At 35.4% G+C, this 23,999-nt stretch overlaps 2 protein-coding genes across 2 annotated transcripts in view; both read right to left on the reverse strand.

Annotated features, from left to right (window-relative positions):
• The window catches only part of LOC134281520 (uncharacterized), a 39,197-nt gene extending 17,856 nt beyond the window's left edge, over window positions 1–21,341 (reverse strand). The window contains exons 1-6 of the mRNA XM_062763976.1: window positions 21,304–21,341; window positions 17,301–17,321; window positions 16,520–16,552; window positions 15,733–15,774; window positions 14,293–14,325; window positions 3–35 (exon numbers count right to left, since the gene is read on the reverse strand). Of these exons, the coding sequence (XP_062619960.1) occupies window positions 3–35; window positions 14,293–14,325; window positions 15,733–15,774; window positions 16,520–16,526 (115 nt within the window). The 5' untranslated portion in view covers window positions 16,527–16,552; window positions 17,301–17,321; window positions 21,304–21,341. The remainder of the gene's footprint in view (window positions 1–2; window positions 36–14,292; window positions 14,326–15,732; window positions 15,775–16,519; window positions 16,553–17,300; window positions 17,322–21,303) is intronic.
• Window positions 21,342–21,521: 180 nt separating this feature from the next.
• LOC134281521 (uncharacterized) lies at window positions 21,522–22,305 on the reverse strand. The gene is made up of 2 exons (XM_062763977.1): window positions 21,686–22,305; window positions 21,522–21,586 (listed from the first exon to the last, which is right to left on the reverse strand). The coding sequence occupies exons 1-2, from the start codon at window positions 22,284–22,286 to the stop codon at window positions 21,534–21,536; spliced, it is 654 nt and encodes a 217-aa protein (XP_062619961.1). The 5' UTR covers window positions 22,287–22,305; the 3' UTR covers window positions 21,522–21,533.
• Window positions 22,306–23,999: the final 1,694 nt, after the last annotated feature.

Below are 23,999 nucleotides of genomic sequence, written 5' to 3' on the forward strand. Positions count from 1 at the left end.
ACCTTGCATTTCTTCTCTATGTTTCTGCAAATCATCTGTAAATTAATTAAGTTCTTACTTATTTACTTAAATTAGTGGTATATTTGCGGTATTTTATATTAACTATCTCAAATCTTATCTATAGGCATGGTTAATAGAAGGAGAAAGATTTCTTTTCTTAAAAGGTCACAACACAAGAAGCTTATCCACGCTGTTGTGATCACATGCGGATGAAGTTCAGAACCATTGTTGACACTATTGGAAACTTCGCATGAATAAAACGTTTGATAACATTTTGTTCATGCTCTGATACAAGATACTCTTAATCCTTAAGCAAATAAGAATACAAAAATCCAATAGCTTAAAAAGATTATGTCTGTTGCTACGGAGAAAGTCAAATAGGGGCTGTAGTAGCTATATGGTCATCTCAAATATTTTCAAAGCAGTGCTTAAGTTAAACTTAAGGTGATTCGAATGTGTCATGAAAGTAATTGGAATTTTAAAAGATGGATACCTTCGGATAAAGGACAAGTTTGTGATTTAAGAATCAACAAAAATTTTTTTACGTTAATGCGCTCGTTTCCATGGCAACAACCTCTGAATATGCCCTTATTCAAAAATGTAAAATCTGTGAAAAACTCCCACTGACAGTAAAAAAAAAAAAAGTATCAATGCCAGTTAAAACCAGAAGTCTCTGTTGAGACTGAAGCTCTACTGATTTGAACTTATAGCAAAGGAAGAGAAAGTACTTAAGCAGCTGGGATTTGAAACTTTATAAACAGCATTAAATAAAATAATGATCGTTGATAAAGTCTCTTTATGTTCTTAGTGTAGTCTACTTGTGTGCCAAGTTATACTGAAATCAGACCAAAACTGTAGGATGAGTAGCATTTTGAAACAATTTTACAGACATTTCTATTTTTAGTAACCACGGCAACACCGTTCATCAAAATTAAAATTCAATACACAGAATTATGTATCTTAGAGTATTCTACTTGTGTGCCAAGTTATATTGAAATCAGACCAAAACTGTAGGAGGAGTAGCATTTTGAAACAATTTTACAGATATTTCTATTTTTAGTAACACGACAACACCATTAATTGAAATCAAAAACCGATACACAGAATTATGTATCTTAGTGTATTCTACTTGTTTGCCAAGTTATATTGAAATCAGACTAAAACTGTAGGAGGAGTAGCATTTTGAAAGAATTTCACAGAAATTTCTATTTTTAGTAACCACAGCAACACCGTTCATCGAAATCAAAAACCGATACACAGAATTATGTAACTTAGTGTATTCTACTTGTGTGCCAAGTTATACTGAAATCAGATCAAAATTGTAGGAGGAGTAGCATTTTGAAAGAATTTCACAGAAATTTCTATTTTTAGTAACCACGGCAACACCGTTCATCGAAATCATAAACCGATACACAGAATTATGTATCTTAGTGTATTCTACTTTTTTGCCAACTTATACTGAAATCAGATCAAAACTGTAGGAGGAGTAGCATTTTGAAAGAATTTCACAGAAATTTCTATTTTTAGTAACCACAGCAACACCGTTCATTGAAATCAAAAACCGATACACAGAATTATGTATCTTAGTGTAGTCTACTTGTGTGCCAAGTTATACTGAAATCAGACCAAAACTGTAGGAGGAGTAGCATTTTGAAAGAATTTCACAGAAATTTCTATTTTTAGTAACCACGGCAACACCGTTCATCGAAATCAAAAACCGATACACAGAATTATGTATCTTAGTGTAGTCTACTTGTGTGCCAAGTTATATTGAAATTAGACCAAAACTGTAGGAGGAGTAGCATTTTGAAAAATTGTTTACAGACAGACGGACAGACAGACAGACAGACGGACGCCGGACGCATTACTATCGCATAAGCTCTTCTGGTCTCTGACCAGTAGAGCTAAAAAGGATCAAGAAACTTACAAAATAATAATCAGAATTTATTTATTTTCATGTATGAAATAGGATAACAGATCAACTTCATCTTGTTATTTCTTACTCATAGATATTACATTCCAACAACATTCCATGACAATCTGAATTTCCTCTGTCTTCTTAAAAATTCTCTATTTTTTCTTAACCTTGACAACAAAAATGGTTATAAATTCACACTAAGAGTAATTTGATATTTATTTTCTAAACTTTATTTTAAGGATGTATTCTAACTATTCTTCTCATACCCAAAAAAAAACGTGCATTAAACTTTCCACATGCTTATATTTTTTCTGAAAGTGTCATATCCAAGGAATATTGTAAAGATAAGAAAAGTGTATGTTAGTATTCATCTAAGAGATTCAACCCTTCGAACATAGGCCAAAATAGAGCATGGGAAATTTCATAAAAAATGCTATTACATCAAAAATACCACATAAATTTATAAATACAATCAATTTAAACTTAATTTTGTTTAGATTTACTTGAAAGTATTGCAAAGTTGATTTTTTTAAAAGCAAAATAATGAGCAAACAAATACCAATTAAATAACTTGTATCAAAAAATGTTGTTCACCAGTGTCAAAATTAAGCAATTTTTTTCCCTTTAAATTGCTCGAAAAAACAAAGAAAACATATTTCTACATACAATTAAACTTTTAAAGAAAATTGTTGTACAGTTTCTTTAGGTATTATGGCTCCTTTTCATAGCATGAAAAGTAGGGGTTAGTGTACATATAAGAAAGTTTTAATATTTTTTATATCCCAACTCCTATTTCTTTTCAGCATTTAATCAAAATGAATCAAGGCATTTAGGCGTCAAAGTATGTGATTTTATTCACCAAATATTCAAAATCAGTGTGATAATTTCAGGTAATGATTGTACTTTTGTTATGAAAAGCTTTTTATGAACAAAAAAGTAATCATTTAACAAATAAAAACTTCATAATGGTTTGTTGGATGTCCTCTCTTTCTCTTGCCCTGCGGGTTCCGGATTTGGTACTAGTTTGTGGCGTTGGATTGGTCAAATCCAGTGCCACTTTCTCAATCTGATTTGCATGGTTTTTTCCATCTGATTTTAGTGGTTCTAAAACCCTTCTCTCTTCTAAAGTTCTTCATTTTTTATTCTTGTGACAACAAGACTTTCCTGAAAAAAAGGAAAACATGATTATAATGACTGGTAATATCATTGTTCAAAAATGTAAAATAATTATTTTGCCTATCTGACTTTGTTTTTATGAACCCAAGCCTGTACATTAGGCCGTCATAGAATGAAGCGACCTAGTTTCTTATCGAATGTAAACAGCTAAAAATTATAGAATCATGCTATCTTATTATTTTCGTATGGTATGTCTATAAATTTGGGATAGATATTCTGAATTTACAATATCAGAGGAAATTTATCATATACTACGAGCTAAAGTTGCAATAAAAAAGATAATACGAATGCTGTCCTTTACACGCATCTGAAGACCCCTTAGGCCTAACGTACCGTACATGTATGTAACATGTTTCTGCTATGTATACTATGTATATATATTGAAACTTTTGTATCTATAATGCATAAACATTGCTATTTCCAATAAGTTTGAAAGCATTGGAAACCTACATTTTCGCTTTTTCACTGCTACTGGAACGTCGACCACACACTTCGAACGGAGCTCTAGGCTGGCATGTTTAGGGACCGCTTTCGAGAATGTATCTGTAGGCCTTAATGTGATGTCGGCATTTTTTAAAATGTTAAAAATTTCTGTCGGTTGGCTGTTTTAACGGAGTGCCAGTCGGCATTCCTGTCGTTTTGACTTCCCCTCTCGATCATGTCGATTTCACTTGTGGACTTTCTCAGGCCTTTGTCGTAAATATCGTAACTTTGCACACGTCTTGGTCATTAGTACAACAAAGATATATATTTTTTATTTAAAAATAAATATAGTTAAACATGTAAATCATAAAAACTTTAACAAGAGGTCCAAGGGCCACAGCGCTCACCTGAGCACATTCAGCTAGGAGAAAGCACATATCAGATCAGAACTTAAAGTTTACTGAGGTTAGGGGGTGGGGGCTTGAATTTTAACACCCCAGAGGATCTTGATTTGAACGAACTAGAATCTACACTTCCTGAAGATGATTCCATATAAATATTACTAAGCATGGCTTTGAAGTACTTGAAAAGAAGTTAAAAGTTTCCCTATATATTCCTATGTAAAACTTTGGTCGGCCATTTTGGTCCCATTCTACCCCCTGGGGTCATGATTTGAATAAACTTAAATCTACACTACCTAAAGATAATTTCACATGATTTTCAAAGATTTTTCCTATATACTCCTACACTAATAATAAAGGAAAACTGTTAAACAGGATGAGAGTTTATACAACAAGTTTTGGCTCCAAAACATAAAACAATAATATGCAAAAATGATCTCCTAAAACAAAAGAGTTCCTCGTAGTTATTTAGTAAGTCGTACATAAAACACTGGCGCAACCTCTTCTCTCATTTTTGTCTCTTTTTTGTTTAAGTTACACAAATCAATTATAAACACACTCTCTGTGGCAGATGTAGACTAGCTGAGAAAATAACATGTACAAATAAAAGTCAAACTTTAAGAAATGCTTAAATATCAACTTGTTCTTACTAATTTAGAAAACTGTTTACAGGGATACAACATAGTCCTTTAAGTAAGACGGAGGGTTTCTTGCTCTCTGAGGGCGATTTGAGGAACCTTGGACCTCATCCTCTGTATCTGAATCCCTCACTTCCTCGCGTGCCTCTTCGGTTGTCTGTGGGGGTGTACATAGCACTTCTGGGATCGGAGGTGGATCATAGGTGGAGACTTCATGTTGTGGGACGGTTCCTGCAGGTTTTGGGGGGAGAAGTTTCTCAGTGGTGTCAAGTTCGGAGATAGGGATATCTTCCAGGTCTTCGTCGTCAGGGATGTGTTGTCGTTGGGGCTTAGAGGTTACTTCTGTCGGAACACGGTAACACTCACTTGCTTTGATCTTGTAGGAGTTAGATCGTAATTGTTGACCGGAACATTTTTTCACATAGCACCACTCATCATTCACCGAGACTACAATATATCTGGGACGGGCTTTGGTCTTGTCTCTGTCCGAATACAAATACACTAGATCACCGACAGATGGGATGAAAAGAGGGCGTGGCCCTTTTGAGTTTGATTTGGACCATGCACTGCTGATGTGGTTCGAGTCCCGTTGAACTTGTTTCTGGGCGATAATTTCCCGGTCGACCATGGGAAGTTGTTCATGTGTGAACTGATTGCGCTGGGTATACATTTCTCGTGCTGACAGGCCCTCACTACGGATACGGGAATTGAGTCTTGCTACGGCAGTGGAAAGGCTGAGCTGTGAAACTGGGCCTCCTCCAGGCTCTTGCCGAAGTATTTCATCCTCAATTTCTGCAACAGCTTTTTCCGCTACTGGGTTCTTATAAGGGTTTTTAACTCGGCCGATCTCAAGGTTGATGCGATAGTGGTCTAAGAGGTCATCCTCACGCAAGGCCACAAAACACGGAGCAGGGTCAACACGGATAATGGCTCTTGGCCCATCGAGTGGGTGGAGATCCATGCACAGAAGGAGCAGTGCCTCCCTCAAGGTATGGGCCTTTTCATCGGCAATTAGACATGCGGCTGTATAGGCGGTTACTGTTTCTCTTAAGACCAGGATTAGTTGGTGGTTTTGCTTTATGACGTCAGCAGCAAAGTTAGTCCCAATGACATCAGGGGGAGGTTCTGATGACTGTTCAATGTAGCTATTTGGAAATTTTTTGAGTGAAGCGCAGGTATGGCAAGAGTCACATACACGGTCTACTGATTGAGACAAGTCCAATGCATAGAAGTTGCGCTTTATGACCAACAACATTTGGTGTTTTGTAGGATGATCCAAACGAATGTGAAGGGCAGTTACAAGGCCATCAAGGACACTGCGTGGGACTATGATGAGCTCATTTGGTGGCTGTAGAGGATCAGGCCTGCGTGCCACAAGTAATCCATCTCTTGCAATGGTAGCTATGTTCAAATATCGCTTGACGTCTCGGATATTTGTGAGTTTTTTGGAGGGTCTGGTACCCTGTTTTAAGTGTGCATGGGTTCGTCTTAGGTCCGGGCACTCTGCTTGAATATTGATCCATGCTGACCTTGTTGTAAAAGGTAGGGGCAAGGTTTCCATTTTATCGGTACCTTGGTCTTTGGCTTTAGCCACACGCACAACCGAGTCCTCCATTTGTATAATGAAATTGCATATTTGGCATGATGGATTTTCGCATTCTGCTGCATTTCTGCTGGCGAAGTCAGATGGAATATTTGCGGAACCTGCGAGGTGTTGAAGGTCGACCTGGTAACGGCTAGCTGTAGAGAGGAAGGATGTCACTCGAGGGCTTGAAGAGAACTCGCCGCGGCAAAGCTTTTGTATAGCCTGTACACATGGTTTGCTGTCTGTAAGGACGCATGTTTTGTGGGCTGACTGGATGATGTAAGGGCTGAAATGTTTTATGGCCGCAGATATGCATAGAGCCTCGATTTCGCAAGGAAGCCATGTCACTTGGTGCTTCCGTAACTTTGCACTGAAGAATCCAGCTAGGTGAATTTTATCTTTGCGCATCAAGTATAGTGTTGCTCCAATTCCGCGCTTGCTTACAGAGCCACCTGTGATGATCCATAAATGGTCATCTCTGGTTGGAAGGTAGATTTCTTTGGAATCTTTAAGTTTTGTCTGGGCTGTGCGGAAGTGTTCTATCGACTCCTCAGACCACTTAACTTTGTCTTTTGACTGAAGACCACTGATAGCATTCTCCAGTTGGGAGATGGCATGTGCACAACCAGGTAAGACACGGGATAACATCTTGTAGGCCCCAATAAATGAGCGGAGACCATGGACAGAATCTGGCAGTTTGCATGTAGCCAAAACAGAGACCTTATGAGGGCTTGCTGAGAGGCGGCCTTGTGTCCAGATCCATCCTAATATTGTAGTGGAACGTGGGCAGATTATTGTCTTGGTTGGTGATAACTTCAGACCGCAGGCATCCAGAGCTGTCATTATGTTGACCCAGTGTCGTAGAAGTTCTTCAGGGGTGTTTCCGCCACAGTACAGGTCATCAGCTAATTTTGACACATATCCTGCTTGCAGGTGATCGCCTAGGATTCTGCACATAAGCTCTTCTAGAGCAGTCTCTGATCCTGGCATCCCCATAGCACATCTGGTATAAACACGCACGCCTTTATATGGGGTGACAATGCCACAGTAGCGCATCGACTCTTTAGCTAGTGGGATCTGAGCTAGTTAGGTCTGTTACTATTAGATATTTCCACTGACTTATGGTGCGCAAAGTGGAGTCAATATCTGGCATTAAGGATGGTTGAGGTTTCGAGTAGCGTCCAACGTCCTCGAAGGCGGTCACTAGCCTGTGTCCTCCATTAGGTTTAGAAACGAGGAAAGAGGGGTTGAGGTATTCTACAGTAATGTTTAACTCCTCTGGTTTTCTCAAGACTCCAAGGGCCTCTAGTTCATTACACTTGTCTTGCAGAATTTGTAACTTCTCCTTAGAATACTGGGGGAGGCGGCCCTTCCTCTGTGGGGGTTGCGTTGGACCCATGTTGATTTTCATGTCAAACTTTCCTGCTTTCCCATTGTATCCACTGAATTTGGGATCGAACACAGAATCATGTTCCTGGAGGGCTTTGCAAAATAATTGTTGAGCCTCAAGGGTGAGGATATTGTCAGGATTGACTTTGACAGTACCTGAGTGTAGGACTGTGTCGCGTAGTGAAGTCTGAGTGGCTGGCAAGGAACTGGGCACTGTGTCATAGGTGCTGCTTAATACCGGTATAGTAGGAAGGACTTGACAGAAATGTTCATTTTTCTTCAGTTGCTTGGGTTCATCTGTATTATTCACGATGCGAATTTTCCCTGCAACCACCTCAACAATTTCTGGTCTAGGCCACATGTTTTGTGCACATCGAGATTCAACGCGGGGTTCAACAGCTACTGTACCCTCGGCTGGGATGTGTTCTGGTACGTCGAGCTCAAGGTGTGATCCAGGCCATACTGTGGTAGATGGGGACTTCATAACATATGCATGAGTTCGCCGAATGTGGTGCTGTTTGTTTCCTTCCCGAGTACGGTAATGGATGACATGGAGGTCGCCAATCATAATTTCGTGACGTGCTGGACGGATACTGATATCATTAGCAGACAGAAATGGGATTCCTGCTAGGAAGTCTACATCAAGATCTTTCACTACTAAGGCCTCAACATGTAGCGTTATGTTTTCTCGGGTCACATCGAAGTGTGTCTCACCTACTATTTCTAACGAAGTGGTGCAATCAGCCTGTAATGCATGTTGAGTGGACTTTGTGATTTCGATTCCTAGAAGCTCAGCGACGCACGCTCTAATCATGCTAAATTCTGCTCCACTGTCTAGTGTTATGTGGATGACATGTTGATTGTAGTAAGCTTTCATTTGTGGAGACTGTTTTGTGCTGACTCGTCTTGAAGAAGGGACTCCCTCCAGGTCGAAGAGTTGATCGTCATGGAGTTGGTTACTGGCACTAGTCTCCTCATCAGCATCGTCCGGGAAATTATTGCTGGCGCATAGGTGTCTGACTAGACTCATAAATGTCTTGTCATCTTGAGGTAAGAATTTGCAGGTGCTTAGAAAATGATCAAAGCGAGGTCTCCCTGCTTGTTTGCATAATGGGCATACCTTGTTGGTTTTCGTGCGAATACTTGGAGTCCATTGCATTGTGGACGGTGGTGGATTGTAGCTTTTAAAGGCTGTGCGAAGGACTTTGGCATCGTTGTTCATACGAATTTCATCAAGTAAGCTGTCTAAAGCCTGAGATATTTCAGGTTTAAGGCTAGCTAATGTCTTTGATCTTAACTCTGGGCCTTACCGTTGTTTAACCAGGGCTGGTAGATCCTTGTGCAGTAGACGAAGCCAGGTCAATGTAATGAGGTTCTCGAGGGATGGTGATAACTCCTCATCAGCCTCAGGGGGCTCACCAAGGTGAGTTATGCCTCCTCCACGTTGAAGTAGATTGTCTTCAATGAAGCTGGTTAACTTCTGGAACAGGTCTTCAGGTCGTTCCCCTGGTTCCAGGCGAATGTTATCAAAGTCTAAAAAATGTGCGCCTGTAGATTGGAATCCAAAATGTGTTCGAATAGCTTGCCATATCGACTTTACAGATGTGGAATTTTTGACAATTGTGTTCCTTGAGATGATTGGGCAATAATTAGCAATTTGTCCAAGCATGAGTTCCAAGTGGGCTACCTTTTGTGCAGCTGTCCGCCGTACTTCTTCGGGAACGTTTTGTCCGTCGTTGGCAAGGCCACGTCTAGGATTTGCTGGGGTTTTCTTAGCCCATGTTGCCCCGTCCACTAAGAAAATTGCAAAGTTGGGATCGAGAGAGAGTGTATACTGTAGGTTTTGCTTCCACGCCTCAAATGTTGTAATAGTTTCGTTTTTGGTAAAGGACCATTGTTTTGGATTGCGATTGCCGGCCATAATGTGTTTGACCGTAAGTGTAAACTCATAAACTATAAACAGCTATCGTGGAAACTGTCCCTGTTATGCGTTGTTTGCCGGGAATTCATTTACCTTGAATGTTTGGTTCGAGTGTAATCCTTGTCGCTGCCACCACGCCAATAATAAAGGAAAACTGTTAAACAGGATGAGAGTTTATACAAGTTTTGGCTCCAAAACATAAAACAATAATATGCAAAAATGATCTCCTAAAACAAAAGAGTTCCTCGTAGTTATTAAGTAAGTCGTACATAAAACACTGGCGCTATGTAAAACTTTGAACAGCTATGTTGGCCCCGGCCTACCCCCGGGGGTCATGATTTTAACAAACTTGAATCTACACTACCTGACAATGATTCCACATGAGTTTCATCTTTCTTGGCACAGTGGTTCTTGAGAAGAAGATTTTTAAAGATGTTTCCTATATACTCCCGTGTAAAACTTTGATCTGCCATTTTGGCCCCACCCTACCTCCGGGGGTCATTATTTGAACAAACTTGAATTTACACTACCTGACGATGATTCCACATGAGTTTCATCTTTCCTGGCCCAGTGGTTCTTGAAAAAAAGATTTTTTTAAAAATGCCATTAATTTTTCTCTTATTCATAATTATCTCCCCTTGGTAAAGGACGTGGCTCTTCATTTGAACAAACTTGAATCCCCTTTACCCAAGGATACTTTGTAGCAAGTTTAGTAGAAATCATCTTCGGCTCAGGTGAGCTAAAAAAAAATTGTTTGTAAATTGTTATCAGTTTGAATTTTACGACATGTTTAAGTACGAAAACCCATTTGGGGGAAAATGATTAGAAGAATTCATCCTTAAATAAGAGATATATAGCTAAGTATCAGAGGGCAGAAAATGGTATGGTCATGAGTCAAATAAAATATATACTAATCCGAATTTCCTCTGATCTATTTTTAATATTTTCCCTGAATTACATATATTGGCAATTATGGATATTAAAATCAATCAAAAGTAATCAATTATCAAGTTATTTAATCCAAACTGAATATAATACTAATCGTTTGAAGGAAAATTAATGTAAAATTTCAAGATTTTAAAATTTACATTCCGAATTTCCTATGTTTTTTTTTATATCTTAAACTTTTGAATTGATTCTTGGTGCGTTAAACAAATAACCCAATATCATGATATTAAATTTTCATGATTTGTTTTAAAGATGTAATTTGTATACCTAATTTAGAAAATAACACTGACATATTTACATAGTTCAGGTGAAAAAAAGTGCATATGAAACATTTGAATTTACTCTGACTTTTTAAAAATAACAAACCAATAATGTACAAGGTTTGCCTGAAATGAATTAAAAAAAATCCATCCACTGATCTTTCCCTATCATTTAAAATATATTGGAATATGGAACATAATGCTATACAGTGTACATTTAATTTCCTGTAAATTAATTAAGAATCTAATCAACGATTTACAATCCAGATTTCCCCTGCCTAAACACACACACACACAAAAGGAATTTTTTACATTTAAAAAAAAATCTAGAAAAAGGCGTGACAAAAATAACAATTCACTTGTATCAGTGCTAAACTTTAGAAAAGGATATAATGTACATGCATGCTGAAGGTCTGTTCACACAGAAGTGCTTAAAATCACAAATGTTTCTTCCCTTTTTTCCCCAACTTCAATCTTTTGACTTTCTGTGGCTTTCCATTGGTAAAATTCTGATGAACATGTAGGCCTTTCATAGTAGCTCAAGTATAAACACTTCAGTATTGTTGACATGTGGCCGAATTAATTACAGATGTGATTCTTAGTCGGAAAAAAAAAACAACAAAACTTTACTTCAGTTACGGCATTATTGACAAGTGGACACCGAATATACATGTAATCATGTAACATTTATTATAAAGTTACCTATTACTGACTGATTATTGGTATTGTAATCATAATAGTTCCACTGAAATAAAAATAGCATGATACCTACAAAATATTTACATTCCACATGTTTTTAACCTATAAAATGCGTAGAATTTGGGGCATTAAATACACCATTACATGGGCAGTGAGGTCAAAAGATAGAAAGTTTTTTTTTTTATTTTCATATGTATGTCACAAACCTTGAATGCCATGCAACGTCATAAAAGAAAATCAAAATTCACTCTCACATAGAAGAGTTTAACATATATGTGGTACATTTGGCATATTGGCTCTTCCATTGATTTTTAACTGACCCCAAGGATAATACAAAGGATTTTGAATCACACTTGCAGATGATGCAGGGAGTTTAAAATGTAAATACATGTATAATTCAGTGTCTGAAATAACCGTGCTCCCGACCGCCCCAGATGAACAAATTTTGTCAAGGGCGAACAGATTTGTACGTATTGACATCCGGCTTGACGTTTATAAATTTTCCTAAATTAAAATTCAGATATTTGATAAAACTCTCAAATCAAGTAATATTACTGGTTGCAAAGTGTAACAAGCAAACAGGTAGAATTCATATAGGCCTGTGATCAAATATGTAGTGAGCTGGCCCCATTTACATTACTGCTAAAACAAAACTTATGTCAGACAATTATTTTTTCGGACTTGTACATTTTTAGCAGGGTTCGGGCTAGTACATTTTGGCAGGGTGGACAACTTTCACTAGCAATCAGCCCTGCATGTCTAGCTAATTTTACAGTGAGTTTCGTGCAGTCTATATGCATAATATAAGGTTATGTTCGCCTGCTTTTTTTCGCCCTTTCACACTTGCATGCAAACAATTTTGCCCCATTCTAAATTCGCCCAGTAACAGATTGTTTAAGAAAATATACTGTATTTTTTGAATTCGTCCAACCGAAGTCAGGGCGAAAGGGGCGACAATAAAACGGGGCGAAAATTTCCCGGTTTACAGTAATACTGTATACAGGGAAATTTTCGCCCCCGTTTAATTTTCGCCCCTTTCGCCCTCTTCGGAAGTGGGCGAATTTAAAAAGGGGCGAATTAAAAGTAAACAGTATAATATCTTAAACAAATATCTTTCTGGGCGAATTTCAAACGGGGCAAACCTGTTTCCGAATGTGAAAGGGCGAAAATAACACAGGGCAAAAATAACCCTGTATACAGTATGTATATTTTATCAGTCTGACATGTACCATAATTATTTTAGCAAGTTTACGTTTAAAAATTTGAAAACTTTTATCAATTTAGAATTAAGATTTTTTCAAACCCAGCCAGATGGTTTCAGCACCACAGTTGTCTTTTAGTGCATCTGGATCAAAAGGATTATACTGCCAAGTGTTGACTCAGGTTGAACATTTTGACTGCTTATTGATTATTGGAAACTCCAGTCTGTTTCTTTGGCGATTATTAAAAACCTATCGAGATAACAAATCACTCATCTATCAGTATTCAACTTACATTTGAATTTTACAGACATTTCTTTATATTTTATAGACCTTCCTTATACATTACTTCCGAAAAAAAAACTTATAAATGGATGTGTTCTGTAAACAAGAATCAGGGTCCTCAATAATGTTTCATTAAATAAGAATAATATAATAAATGGTCAACTGTCTTTTCTTTTTTAACAAAAAGCCTTTTTATAATGTTATTTTACACTGCACATCACCTTATTATCATTATATCAAGTTTGTAGGTAAGACATAAACTCATATTTTTAAAATTATAAACATGGTACATGTACCTACTTTTTTCAGTCAATGACAAATGTGCATGATTTTTTGATATTTTCTCATTTGTGTGAATAAATTCAATATTGTTTAAAAACACAAGTACAAAATATCGTTCTCACGAGAATAAGAACTCACTGCATTTAAGGTGTCACTGACTCATTCCATGCACTGCTCATTGCAGTTATGTGAGATTTTTTTCCTTCATTTTCCAGATGAGACAAAGCGTACATTGATAAGATTATACATCTGCATTTAATCGATGAGCTAACCTTTCACAATGATGTAAATAAATTGCGTCTACTAAGAAGACATTACGTACTAAACATAGTGAACGTAACGTTTTGTTATACTTACTTGAAAATCATAGTGTACATTTTGATCTCTTGTCGTGCAGGTAGTACTTAGAAATGAAATCGCCTAGACAGTTGTTGTAAGGTACCAAACAGCATAGATCAGTATACTTCTTGCATACAAAAACAACCGAATAAAGTGTTCCTTCTTTGAAAATAAAAGAGATCGTCTCCCTGTCATCATGGTGTCGGAAAACGGCCAGGGAATTGTCGTAAATTCCTAATGTCGGAATAAGACTCTAAAAGCCAATGTTAAATAAATTTTATCAGAATTCTATTTAAAGTTACATTATTTGTCTATCAAATTGTTGCTTGTGATCCATTAAATTACTTTTATAACAAAATGAGACGTAATTATATGTATCACGACATCAGCAGTGATCAGCCTATTTTCAGCAGTTCGAGTTGCGCGGTAGATTTGATTTCGTAACATTCGAATCACCTTAACATGATATCGTTATTGTGTAGTCTTTTTAGATATGAGCTCTTGTTTATGCATGATTTAGGTAGCGACTACTTTTGCTCAATTCAAATAAAGCCTCTAAGGATATGACCATAACTATTTCACAGAATCAAATCGCTGGAGAAAGAGCTTATTCTAAAGCAATATGAGTCACAATTAAACAAAGTTATCCAGATGAAAAATCAAGTTTAAACAATATATTCAGAAGCACGTATGAAAAAATGTAATCATGAACCATGTCACTTGTATAGAAGATGTGAACTCAAATGATATTATTTACTTGCTAAATGCATTGTCTTCTTCATTTCTTTATATCAATTCAAATATGAACTTGGATATTTATTCTACTTACCTTTTGATTTCTTTTTGAATTTTTTCAAACTGCCTAAAACAGAATACAATTCATTTATTTACCAAATTAATAAATGAGTGAAGTATTTTAGATAATGCATTGCAAAACCTTTTCAGTCAGATGATATATAACGGTAAAAGATATAGTGATTAACAGTAAAAACAAACATTCTTAGAGTATAGAATTAGCTATACTATAGTCCCCCTAAATATAAGTTAAGGAGAAAGTCCGAAAAATGTCCATTACTGTATAGGGGGAAAATAACTCGCGGTGTTAATATTCGCTATATTCACGGCGTTGATGAATCCGTGAATTCAAGAAACAGTGAATAAGTTTTCAATATGTATAGATAAGGGAGGAAACTTTTCTTACATACCAATTCCGCGAATTCAAGAAACCGCGAAAGCGTCAGAGAAGAGAAAAACGTGAAAATTACAACCCGTGAAATTAATCCCCTATACAGTATGTGAGAGAATTCGAAAGAACTGTTCAAAGCCCGACCCGAAAGTATTGTTTAACCTCATGGACAGTGCCAGGTAAAATTAGAATTAAATGATAGCTCACTTGATTTCTGCGTACATCCCTTGTAAAGCTTCATGAATGAAGATGTCCTTATCGGATGTTGAAAGTAATACATATTTCTCCAAAATAAAGGCCAACGCGTGGTAAATTCTCTAAAGTAGGCACAAGCAGAAACATGCAGGCATGCAGATTTTGAAGTTGGTGTTCAAGTTGTAATCATACAAAAAATATACTGCGGCAAGTTATAGGACAGAGAACATTCAAAAATGATTGATTGTATATTGTTTAACGTCCCTCTCGAGATTTTTTCACTCATATGGAGACGCCACCACTTGCCGGTGGAGAGCAGCAAATTTTACTATACTCGGCACTCAGGGCCATTGAGCAGGGAGGGATCCTTTCGTGCCAACACCTACTGCGACACAGGACCTCGGTTTATACGGTCTCATCCGAAGGACCGGTCTCCACGTCCCACAGTTGGATTCAAACTCGCGAAGTAAGGATCAACTCCTTACTTCGCGACTCTAGAGCAGACGCTCTAACCACTGCGCCACGCAGGCGATTCCCATGATATGAATTCAATGCTTAAATATACATAAATATATAATCATTCAAACCACTTTCAAGTTCCTCAGGAACATAGCTTTAAATTACTACTTTACGAGAATATTTTTAATTTTTCTTGTATTTTAGTCATTTATTGAAGAGGTGACCCTCAATTCCATTTAAATGAACATGAACCCCTGTCACCAATATTTTTAGGTGGCATGTTTTGTTGAAATTTATCAACACATTCTTAAGCATAAGTCAAAACCGATAACGACAACAGAATGAACATGAAAATTGCAATAACAAACTTTTTACTGAAAAGCTTCAATTAATTTTCAGCTCAAGTGAGCCAACTAAAAAAATTCTCACGATTTGTTGCCAGGAGAGTTCTTTCCAAGCGCTCGACTTTCTCTGCATAAATAAAAAAAATGTTGTTAATGTCATATACATGGTTTAAAGACCAACAACACAAACCGTTTTTCTTTTAAAACACAAGCAATAATTGCGGTATTATTTATCATGATTAATGTTGATCTTTTCACAAAAACAAGAGATCTGGCAGATATACCTTATAATGGGCTCCTAATGGCTCGCCTGAGGAAATGATGACATCATAATTTACCATGGAAACGAATATGCCCTTTTTAAAGAAAGGGGTGGTTCGTTTCGCTTGTTTCATATGATGCAATCGGCTCCTTAGAGGATACATGTACTAAAAGGACAAGATAGGGTAGCGGCCGAATCTGGTCCCTTATTTGAGATACTTTTCTCTTGTGAAAACAAAGCACAAACTTGCCTACCTGAGATTTTTACACATTAACTGCATTTGATATTTTTTGTATAAGATATATAAATTTGCTAGATAGGCAAGCTTTTGCTCCATGTTTTCCGAAACAAAATACGCTGTAAAATCGATGCAAATTTGCATTAAAATGAAAAAATTCGAAATTTGACCTATTTATTTCACCTCACTGTGACCTCTGTATATATTCTAAATCTTAGAACCAATACTCATTTTGTGGCAGGGGTGACAATAGCTTTTTATTGATTAACTCCTGGATCATTTTGATAGACACCCAAATTGGGGTCCAAATACTGGTCTTACTCTATCTTGTCCTTTGGTTTTTACACAAAAATTATATTAAAACTGAAATACCTTGCATTTCATCTTTATGTTTCTTGAAATCATCTGAAAATTAAATTCACATGCTTTAAAATTTTTTACTTGCATAACAATGTAAAACGCCAAATGAAACTATCTTGGTCTTATAAATCATTGAACATAAAAAAAAAACCCAGAAGAATGTTTATGAATTTATAACTATAAACGGTCTTTTTTTTTTTTTTTTAAAAATGGGACTTATGGAAGAAAATGTTTGAACCCAGTCGACATGGTTTTTTTTGGTTACAATTTCGATTTTCCAAAATTGATGAAAATTAATGAAGAATTAAATGTCAAAATAAAAAATAAGAAATTGATTTATCACCAAGTATATGTGTCTGAGAGAGACAATATACATGAGTCTTACATGTACTACAGCAAGATCAAATACATAATTTGTATAAAATTGTGTAATGTTGTAAATTTATTATATCTTCTTGATTTTCAGATGGCATATTTTGAGTACAGTGTTTTTCTGTCCGTCTTGTATATACACAGTAGATTATTTTTTTAAAAAATCGCTGAAATTCGAGTTTTTAAAAATCACATTTCAAAGAACATTTAAACCAAAAAAAAAAAAAAAATAAAATAAAAAGGATTGACGCATTTCATATTTGATTCCATGGGTGCGTCGGTTCAAATTCCTGCAGGTGAAAAAATAATATAAGTTAAGCAATGAAAATAAGGAGTTATTACTTTCATCCCTCAACAATTCTATTCAAGGTTACTAATCTGATTCAAAAGTTCAAAAAGTTGTCTTACTCAAAAGACTTACCTTGTGATTTCTGAAATTTGCCTATAAAACAAAATGAAATATTATTAATTCGATTTCTAATCTTCTTGACATAACTTCTCCGAAGATCTCCTTATAACAAAATATATATAATCTTTGACTTTAACATTAAAACAAGAAGTATCTGATGAGACAGTAGCTCTACTGGTCTGTATTAATAAAAAAAAAGAAAAGTGTCACTTGGAATTGAATTTTGCAACAGGCAACAAAAAATGAAAAGAATTACATGTATGTTCCTTAGTGTTGTCTACTCATGTGTCGATTTATGCTGAAATCAAACCAAAACTGTAGGAGGAGAAGGGTATTGAAAGTATTTCTATGAATTTTTTTTTTACTAAACACGATAACATTTTTTTTTACTAAACACGATAAAATCAATCACAGAAATCAAATACTGATATGCTAAATTATGTGCCATAGTGTAGTTCTTCCTTTTTTGCGAAGTTAAAAAAGTGTAGGAAGAGTAGTGTTTTAAGATATTTCACAGAAACCTCTTTTTAGTTACCATGGCAACACCGTTCATCGAACTCAAAAAGCGTTGCACTGAATTATATATCTTAGTCTAGTTTACTTGTGTGCCATGTTATATTGAAATCAGCCCAAAGGTGTAGGAGGGATAGCATTTTGAAAAATTGTTAACAGAAAGACAGACAGATAGCTAAACAGACGGACGGACAGATAGATGGACAGACGACGGATACCTTACCATCGCAAAAGCTATCATGGCCCCAGGATCATGAAACAAACTTAGACTTTAAATAGTGTTAGTCAAATTTTCTATTGCCTATAAAATATTCATTAATTGAAGAATTTATTTAGAAATTTGCAGATAACAAAACTTTTGAGAAGCAATATTGAAAAATATTTTAATTTTGTTCTCGTCGATCTTTACAACATTTTTAAAATAATAAAATAATGATTCATAAAATGAAAATTCATAGACATTTTTGTAAGCATTTTCAATTAATCAATGCTTCATTTTCAGAACATGAGGATCGAAGTACCTTAAGATACATGTATTTCTTGATCCCGGGACCAAGTCTCTGACCAGTAAAATTAAAAATGAATAACTTAATTAATGTCTTTTATATTATTGATTAATTAAGAAAGAGATGATTAAAATATGATCTGTTGTTGGCACATTCGAATCAAGGGTTCATGATTACAATAAACAGTTTCTGTAAACCAAATATTTTTCGCGACAACCTTCATTCGCAATTTTTCAGGATTTAATCTGCGACTTAGTTTTCCGCGATCGTTACAAACAACGTCAGCGTGTTTGTCGGTTTCCATTGAGCATTATATATCTCCTCAAGGCTCAAACCAATTTTTTTCTTCGAAGAATAATATTAAGCAATAATTTGGAATATGAAACTGTGTAACAGTTTTAAATAACATGAAGCCCAGGGCAACATCGCTCACGTGAGTACTGTGGCTAGGGAAAAAGCATAAATCAGTTAACCCGCGTTTAGTATTAAAATATTAAATGCATGAGTGGTCCCGACTTATCCTAAAAGGCAGAAGGTGTATGGGGGAGTGGGTACAATTTGAACAAATTGAATCTACACTATCTGAAGATGATTCCAAATAAAATGACAAATCATGGCTTTCTTGAGAAGATATTTGAAGTTCTTTCCTATATACATGTATATACTCCTATGCTAAACTTTCATCATCCATTATGGCCCCACCCCTCCTCCTGGGGTCTTATTTTAAACAAACTTGAATCTACACGACCTGAGGATGGTTCCATATAAATATGATCAACCATGGCTTTGGTGTTTTTGAAAAGAAATTTTTAAATCCCTATATATTCCTATGTAAACCTTTGATCGTCCATTGTGGCCCAAACCCTCTCCCTGTGTGTCATAATTTTGTACAAACTTGAATTCGAATCTACACGACATGCAGATGCTTCCTTACAATAATGAATTCAAAAATGACTTCACTGTTCTTGAGAACAAAACTTTTAAAATATTTTTTTCCATAAACTCCTATGTAAAATTTTGATCATCTATTATGGCCCAACCCTACCCTCGGGGTCATAATTTGAACAAAGTTGAATGCACACCACCTGAGGATGTTTTCATATAAATATCACCAATCATTGCTTTGCTGTTCTTGAGAAGAAGGTTTTCAAAGATTTTTCTGTATATTCCTTTGTAAAACTTTAATCAGCCATTGTGGCCCCACCCTACCTCTGGGGTCATATTTTAAATAAACTTGAATCTTCACTACCTGAGGGTGCTTCTATATTAATATTGCAAATCATGGCTTTGCAGATTTTGTGAAGATTGTTAACGATTTTTTCTATATATATTTAATTGTAAAAATTTGATCAGCTATTGTTGCCCGCCCCTACCATCGTTAGTCATGATTGGAACAAACTTGAATCTACACCATCTTAGGATGCTTCCATATAAATATAACTACATTGTAATTGTGGCTTTTCTGAGAAGATTTTTAGCTATATATTCCTATGTAAAATTTTGATAAGAAATCGTGGCCCCGCCTTTCCCCCGTGGGTCATAATTTGAAGAAACTTGAATATGTACTACCTCAGGATAATTCCTCATGAATTTCATCTTTCCTGGCCCTAGTGGTTCTCGAGAGATAATTTTTAAAAGATGCCATTAATTTTTCGCTAATTCATAATTAACTCCCCTTGGAAAAGGGCATGGACCTTCATTTAAACAAGTTGATTCCCCTTCACCCAAGGATACTTTGTGGCACTATTTGTTGAAATTGGCCAAGTGGTTCTTGAGAAGAAGATGAAGAGGTGACAAGTTTACAACAACGACGACAACAACAAGGACGACGACAACGACGACACACAACAGACAAAGTTTGATATAAAAAAAAAAGCTCACTTGAGCCTTTGGCTCAGGTGAGATAAAAACGTCTAGGATTTGTATCGTTTTCTACTTCATTTTTTTTAAAGGAAATATTACTACACACATTAATTAGTAAATTGTTTGTAAATTACTAATTTTATGCCCACTCCATGATCTGATTTTTGCAGCTTCTAGATTAGTTTGAAATAAATCATGATAATTTTGAATTTTTTTTAACAAATATCATTTATATTTTTTGTTAAGATATTTATATCAAATTTGGATACATGACATTTGTTCAATAGAAAAAGATTCCACAAAAGTCCACGAACTTTCCAACTCTCATATTAGACATTTCCAGATTTCGCAATCTCGAGACCGTACTCGTACATTGACTCTGACAGTTGTTTCAAAATTTTTAAGGGGCGTGTCAAAATTTGATTTACTTACAAACAACAAAAACACTGTTTCCTAGAAAAAGCAACGTATTATGTAGCATCTGAAGTCATATATGGCGTATTTTTCATAATTTCAGACTAACTAAAATTAAAATGATCTTTCTCTTTGTTTTGTTACTTTATATAAAGATAGGACTTACCTGTAAATAACACAATAATTTTATTTAAATCAATCGCATTACATAGAAATCCGAGATTTAAAACAATATTTCCAAAACAGTTTAATGTCAATTTAACCTACATGTATAGAAATATGGGGATGATATTTGGGTTCAAAATCGGTGATTTTATTTTGAATTTAGATAGCAAATATTTTCTTAATCTTTGTTTAATCTCGGGTTTTCCTTTTTTAGTTCAGATACGCCATACTTAGTACATGTATATAGCGTTATAACCTTTTTAAAAACTTTTTATACGGCCCCTTATAGATCGAAGTACAGAGTAAGAGTCCGAGCTCGTGGCGCTTATTGCTGGAAATGTCTTTTACATGGAAATGTACGATTTTCAAAGTTGTTAGAACATGTAACCAATCCCTTTCTTATAATTATACATTTGATAATGATACAAAAAAGTTTAAAACGAAAACAAAACTGAATAAGTAAAAGGGCGACAAACACTTGACTTTGATCAGAAAACGTTCTCTGGGAATTTTAGCTTATATGGGATAAAAAAAAGACAAATAATATTTCTTACGCTTTGTTGTATTTGTTGAACTTTCAAGGTTTTCAATTTTCTCTGCAGTAATAAATAATAATTCGATTAAATATTAAAATTAGCACTTATTATTCAAATTACAACATTACAACATATCAGTAGCAATTGTATTCTTAACATAAATATAAACAAAAAATATTTGGATAAATACTTATAAGTTTATGTATAATAAGTATTTCATATTCAATTATCATTCCTTATCTTCATATTTATGTGTGTATAAACAAGTAATTAGACATACCTTGTTTTGTATGCATGTTTTCTGTCAAAAAAAGAAATAGATTCAAGTAAATAGATAAGCATCGATAAGCCAAAAAGATCTATTAATTTTCACTTTAGTTCTTCATGCTCTGACAATTACCTTGTATTTTCCTGAATTCCGCGGCATACCATTTTGATCTGGTGGGATTAAGATCACATGAAAATAAGTCGTTTACGCCCCTTTCATACATGTCCCCACCAATCATCTGTTTTTCAATGTGTATGATGGCGTCTTTGAGTTCTTCCCAGTGTTTTTTAAACTCTGTGTCATTCATAGCACCAATTATAGAATGACCAGATACTAAATTTCTCTCGATACGAATCCTTTCTATGCAGGCTGATAATCTCATATCGCCAGTTAGGGGAGTATTTCCCCATCCAGCTTTATGCTTTGGTATGTTACAAATATTCCTTAAAATAATATATAATACTGAGATGTCCAGGTCTTTGGCAGACAAAGCGGTGCAACCGGACGCTGGATAGATCTGTTCTTTCTGCTGAGTATTCATTATTCTCTCCAGTTTCCCTCTATTGTTGTCCAACTCTAACCTAAGGTCAGAAGGTTTGATGTGGCGACTTAGAATGTCCCTGAATAAGTCGCTGCATATTGTCATAATCAGCTGACAAACACGGAAGTAATTTTCTGTTGCCTTCTTCTGGCAGAAGTAAGGAGCTGAGGACGGTCCAGAGGTGTTCAACATTGTTCTCAGACTTTGTCTTCAATTTTGATTTAAAAAAAATATAAACATGTATCTAAGCTGTGTTTAAAAGTTTTTTGTCTGAATTTATGATTTATATTAAATTTAAATACAAAGTAATATTTAAGGAATCACTGTTTAGTTTTGAGAGTATGCCAGGGCATCAACAATAGTAGGAAACATTCGCCCGTTATGCTAAAATTATCCCATGTTTTCTCACTATTGTTGATGTCCCTGGCATACTCTCAAAACTAGACAGTGATTCCTTATATTTCCATTTTTACTTGAAATAACAATCTTAAAATAAAATCGAAATACCGTCTAATTTAGTGGATTTGAAATGCACGAGGCATTCCATGTTATTTTCCCGCCCCATGACGTCAAATTTTACTATAAAAAATAGTCCCATACAAACACGAAACAATTCTAATGATTATTTAGTTATACTGCAGTCAAATATCAATATTTATAAAATAAACAACAAAAGAAGTTTATATTACGATCATAGCAATCTTGCTAACTTTAATTATATATGTGACCTAGATTTAGGTTGTCGGAGACACGAACAAGTGTATAGGCCCCAGGCCACTTCTCCGCCGCCATATTGAATGCAATGTTGCAGTTAATGAAACGGGAGTTGGTCAGCATGGTCAGGAAACAGAATTGTGTATGTTAAAATAACAGAGAACGTTGAATTGCGTAAGAAGTTGGATGGTAATGACTGAGGGACGATGTCTGTATCGGATGATCTATGTGGCAATGCGGATTTCTCCACGTGGTTTAGATGGACTGCTTACCATGTTTACGGAAGTGAAGTTCTCGGTTTCGCAAGGTCTCAGCGATAATGGACAACGTTGCCTAGTGAATTGCTTTTGATCCGAAGATAATTCATTATTTATTTTGTTTGAAAAAAGATATATCATATCTAATTACTTAGTAAACAATTAAACAAAACATCTTTTTTTCTTCAGTGTAATTATACGCCACTAATATACATGCAAGTTTGACGTTTGACCTTTCAGTAGTAGCTCAATAGAGAAATTTACATGTCACAAGAATCACGGTGAAATTATCAAGATTCGCTTTTGTAGTGTTTATCATAGGGACAACAATTGAAATGGAAATATAAAGTAATATAATAAAGTGTACTCTCTACCTTAAAAGTTAGGGATCATGATCATCAAATTCTGTGATAACTTTATTTAACATCCCAACTTCATTGATCAAATGACTGACTATTTTAGTTTTCAATTTTAAATTACCAGTTGACAGGGAGTGGGGGATGTGAATCAAGTTATTTCATTTGTTTCATTTCGAATCTCAATTGCAAGATGCCTTACACAGCTACATTGTAATTTTGCCAATTACGTATAACGTTTGGTTGCACATAACATATGTTACACGTATGTAAACTTACGTAACACATACATGTGTCCCAAACGAAGTCGGACTATAACAAACTCGGACTACCGTATATATCTGTTTAGTAATTACAGATCCCTGCACGATGAATATGAAATTACATTTTGTAATTTGTATTTTGCTGGATATATTAAGCTGAAGACTATAGATATGTATGTTATTCCAATTAAAACAATTTTAAAAGACTTTTCTTTTTTTAGTTTTTATCCATTTTACAGTTTAAAGTATATGTCGTAGAATACGCCTTCTGAGAAAATGTATGTACCTGTCATGTTATTTTCCTATTTTCTTATT

This window comes from Saccostrea cucullata, unplaced genomic scaffold (assembly GCF_032062105.1).
Source record: "Saccostrea cucullata isolate Sc308-1 unplaced genomic scaffold, CSIRO_AGI_Scuc_v1 ctg841, whole genome shotgun sequence".
Lineage (NCBI taxonomy): Eukaryota > Metazoa > Mollusca > Bivalvia > Ostreida > Ostreidae > Saccostrea > Saccostrea cuccullata.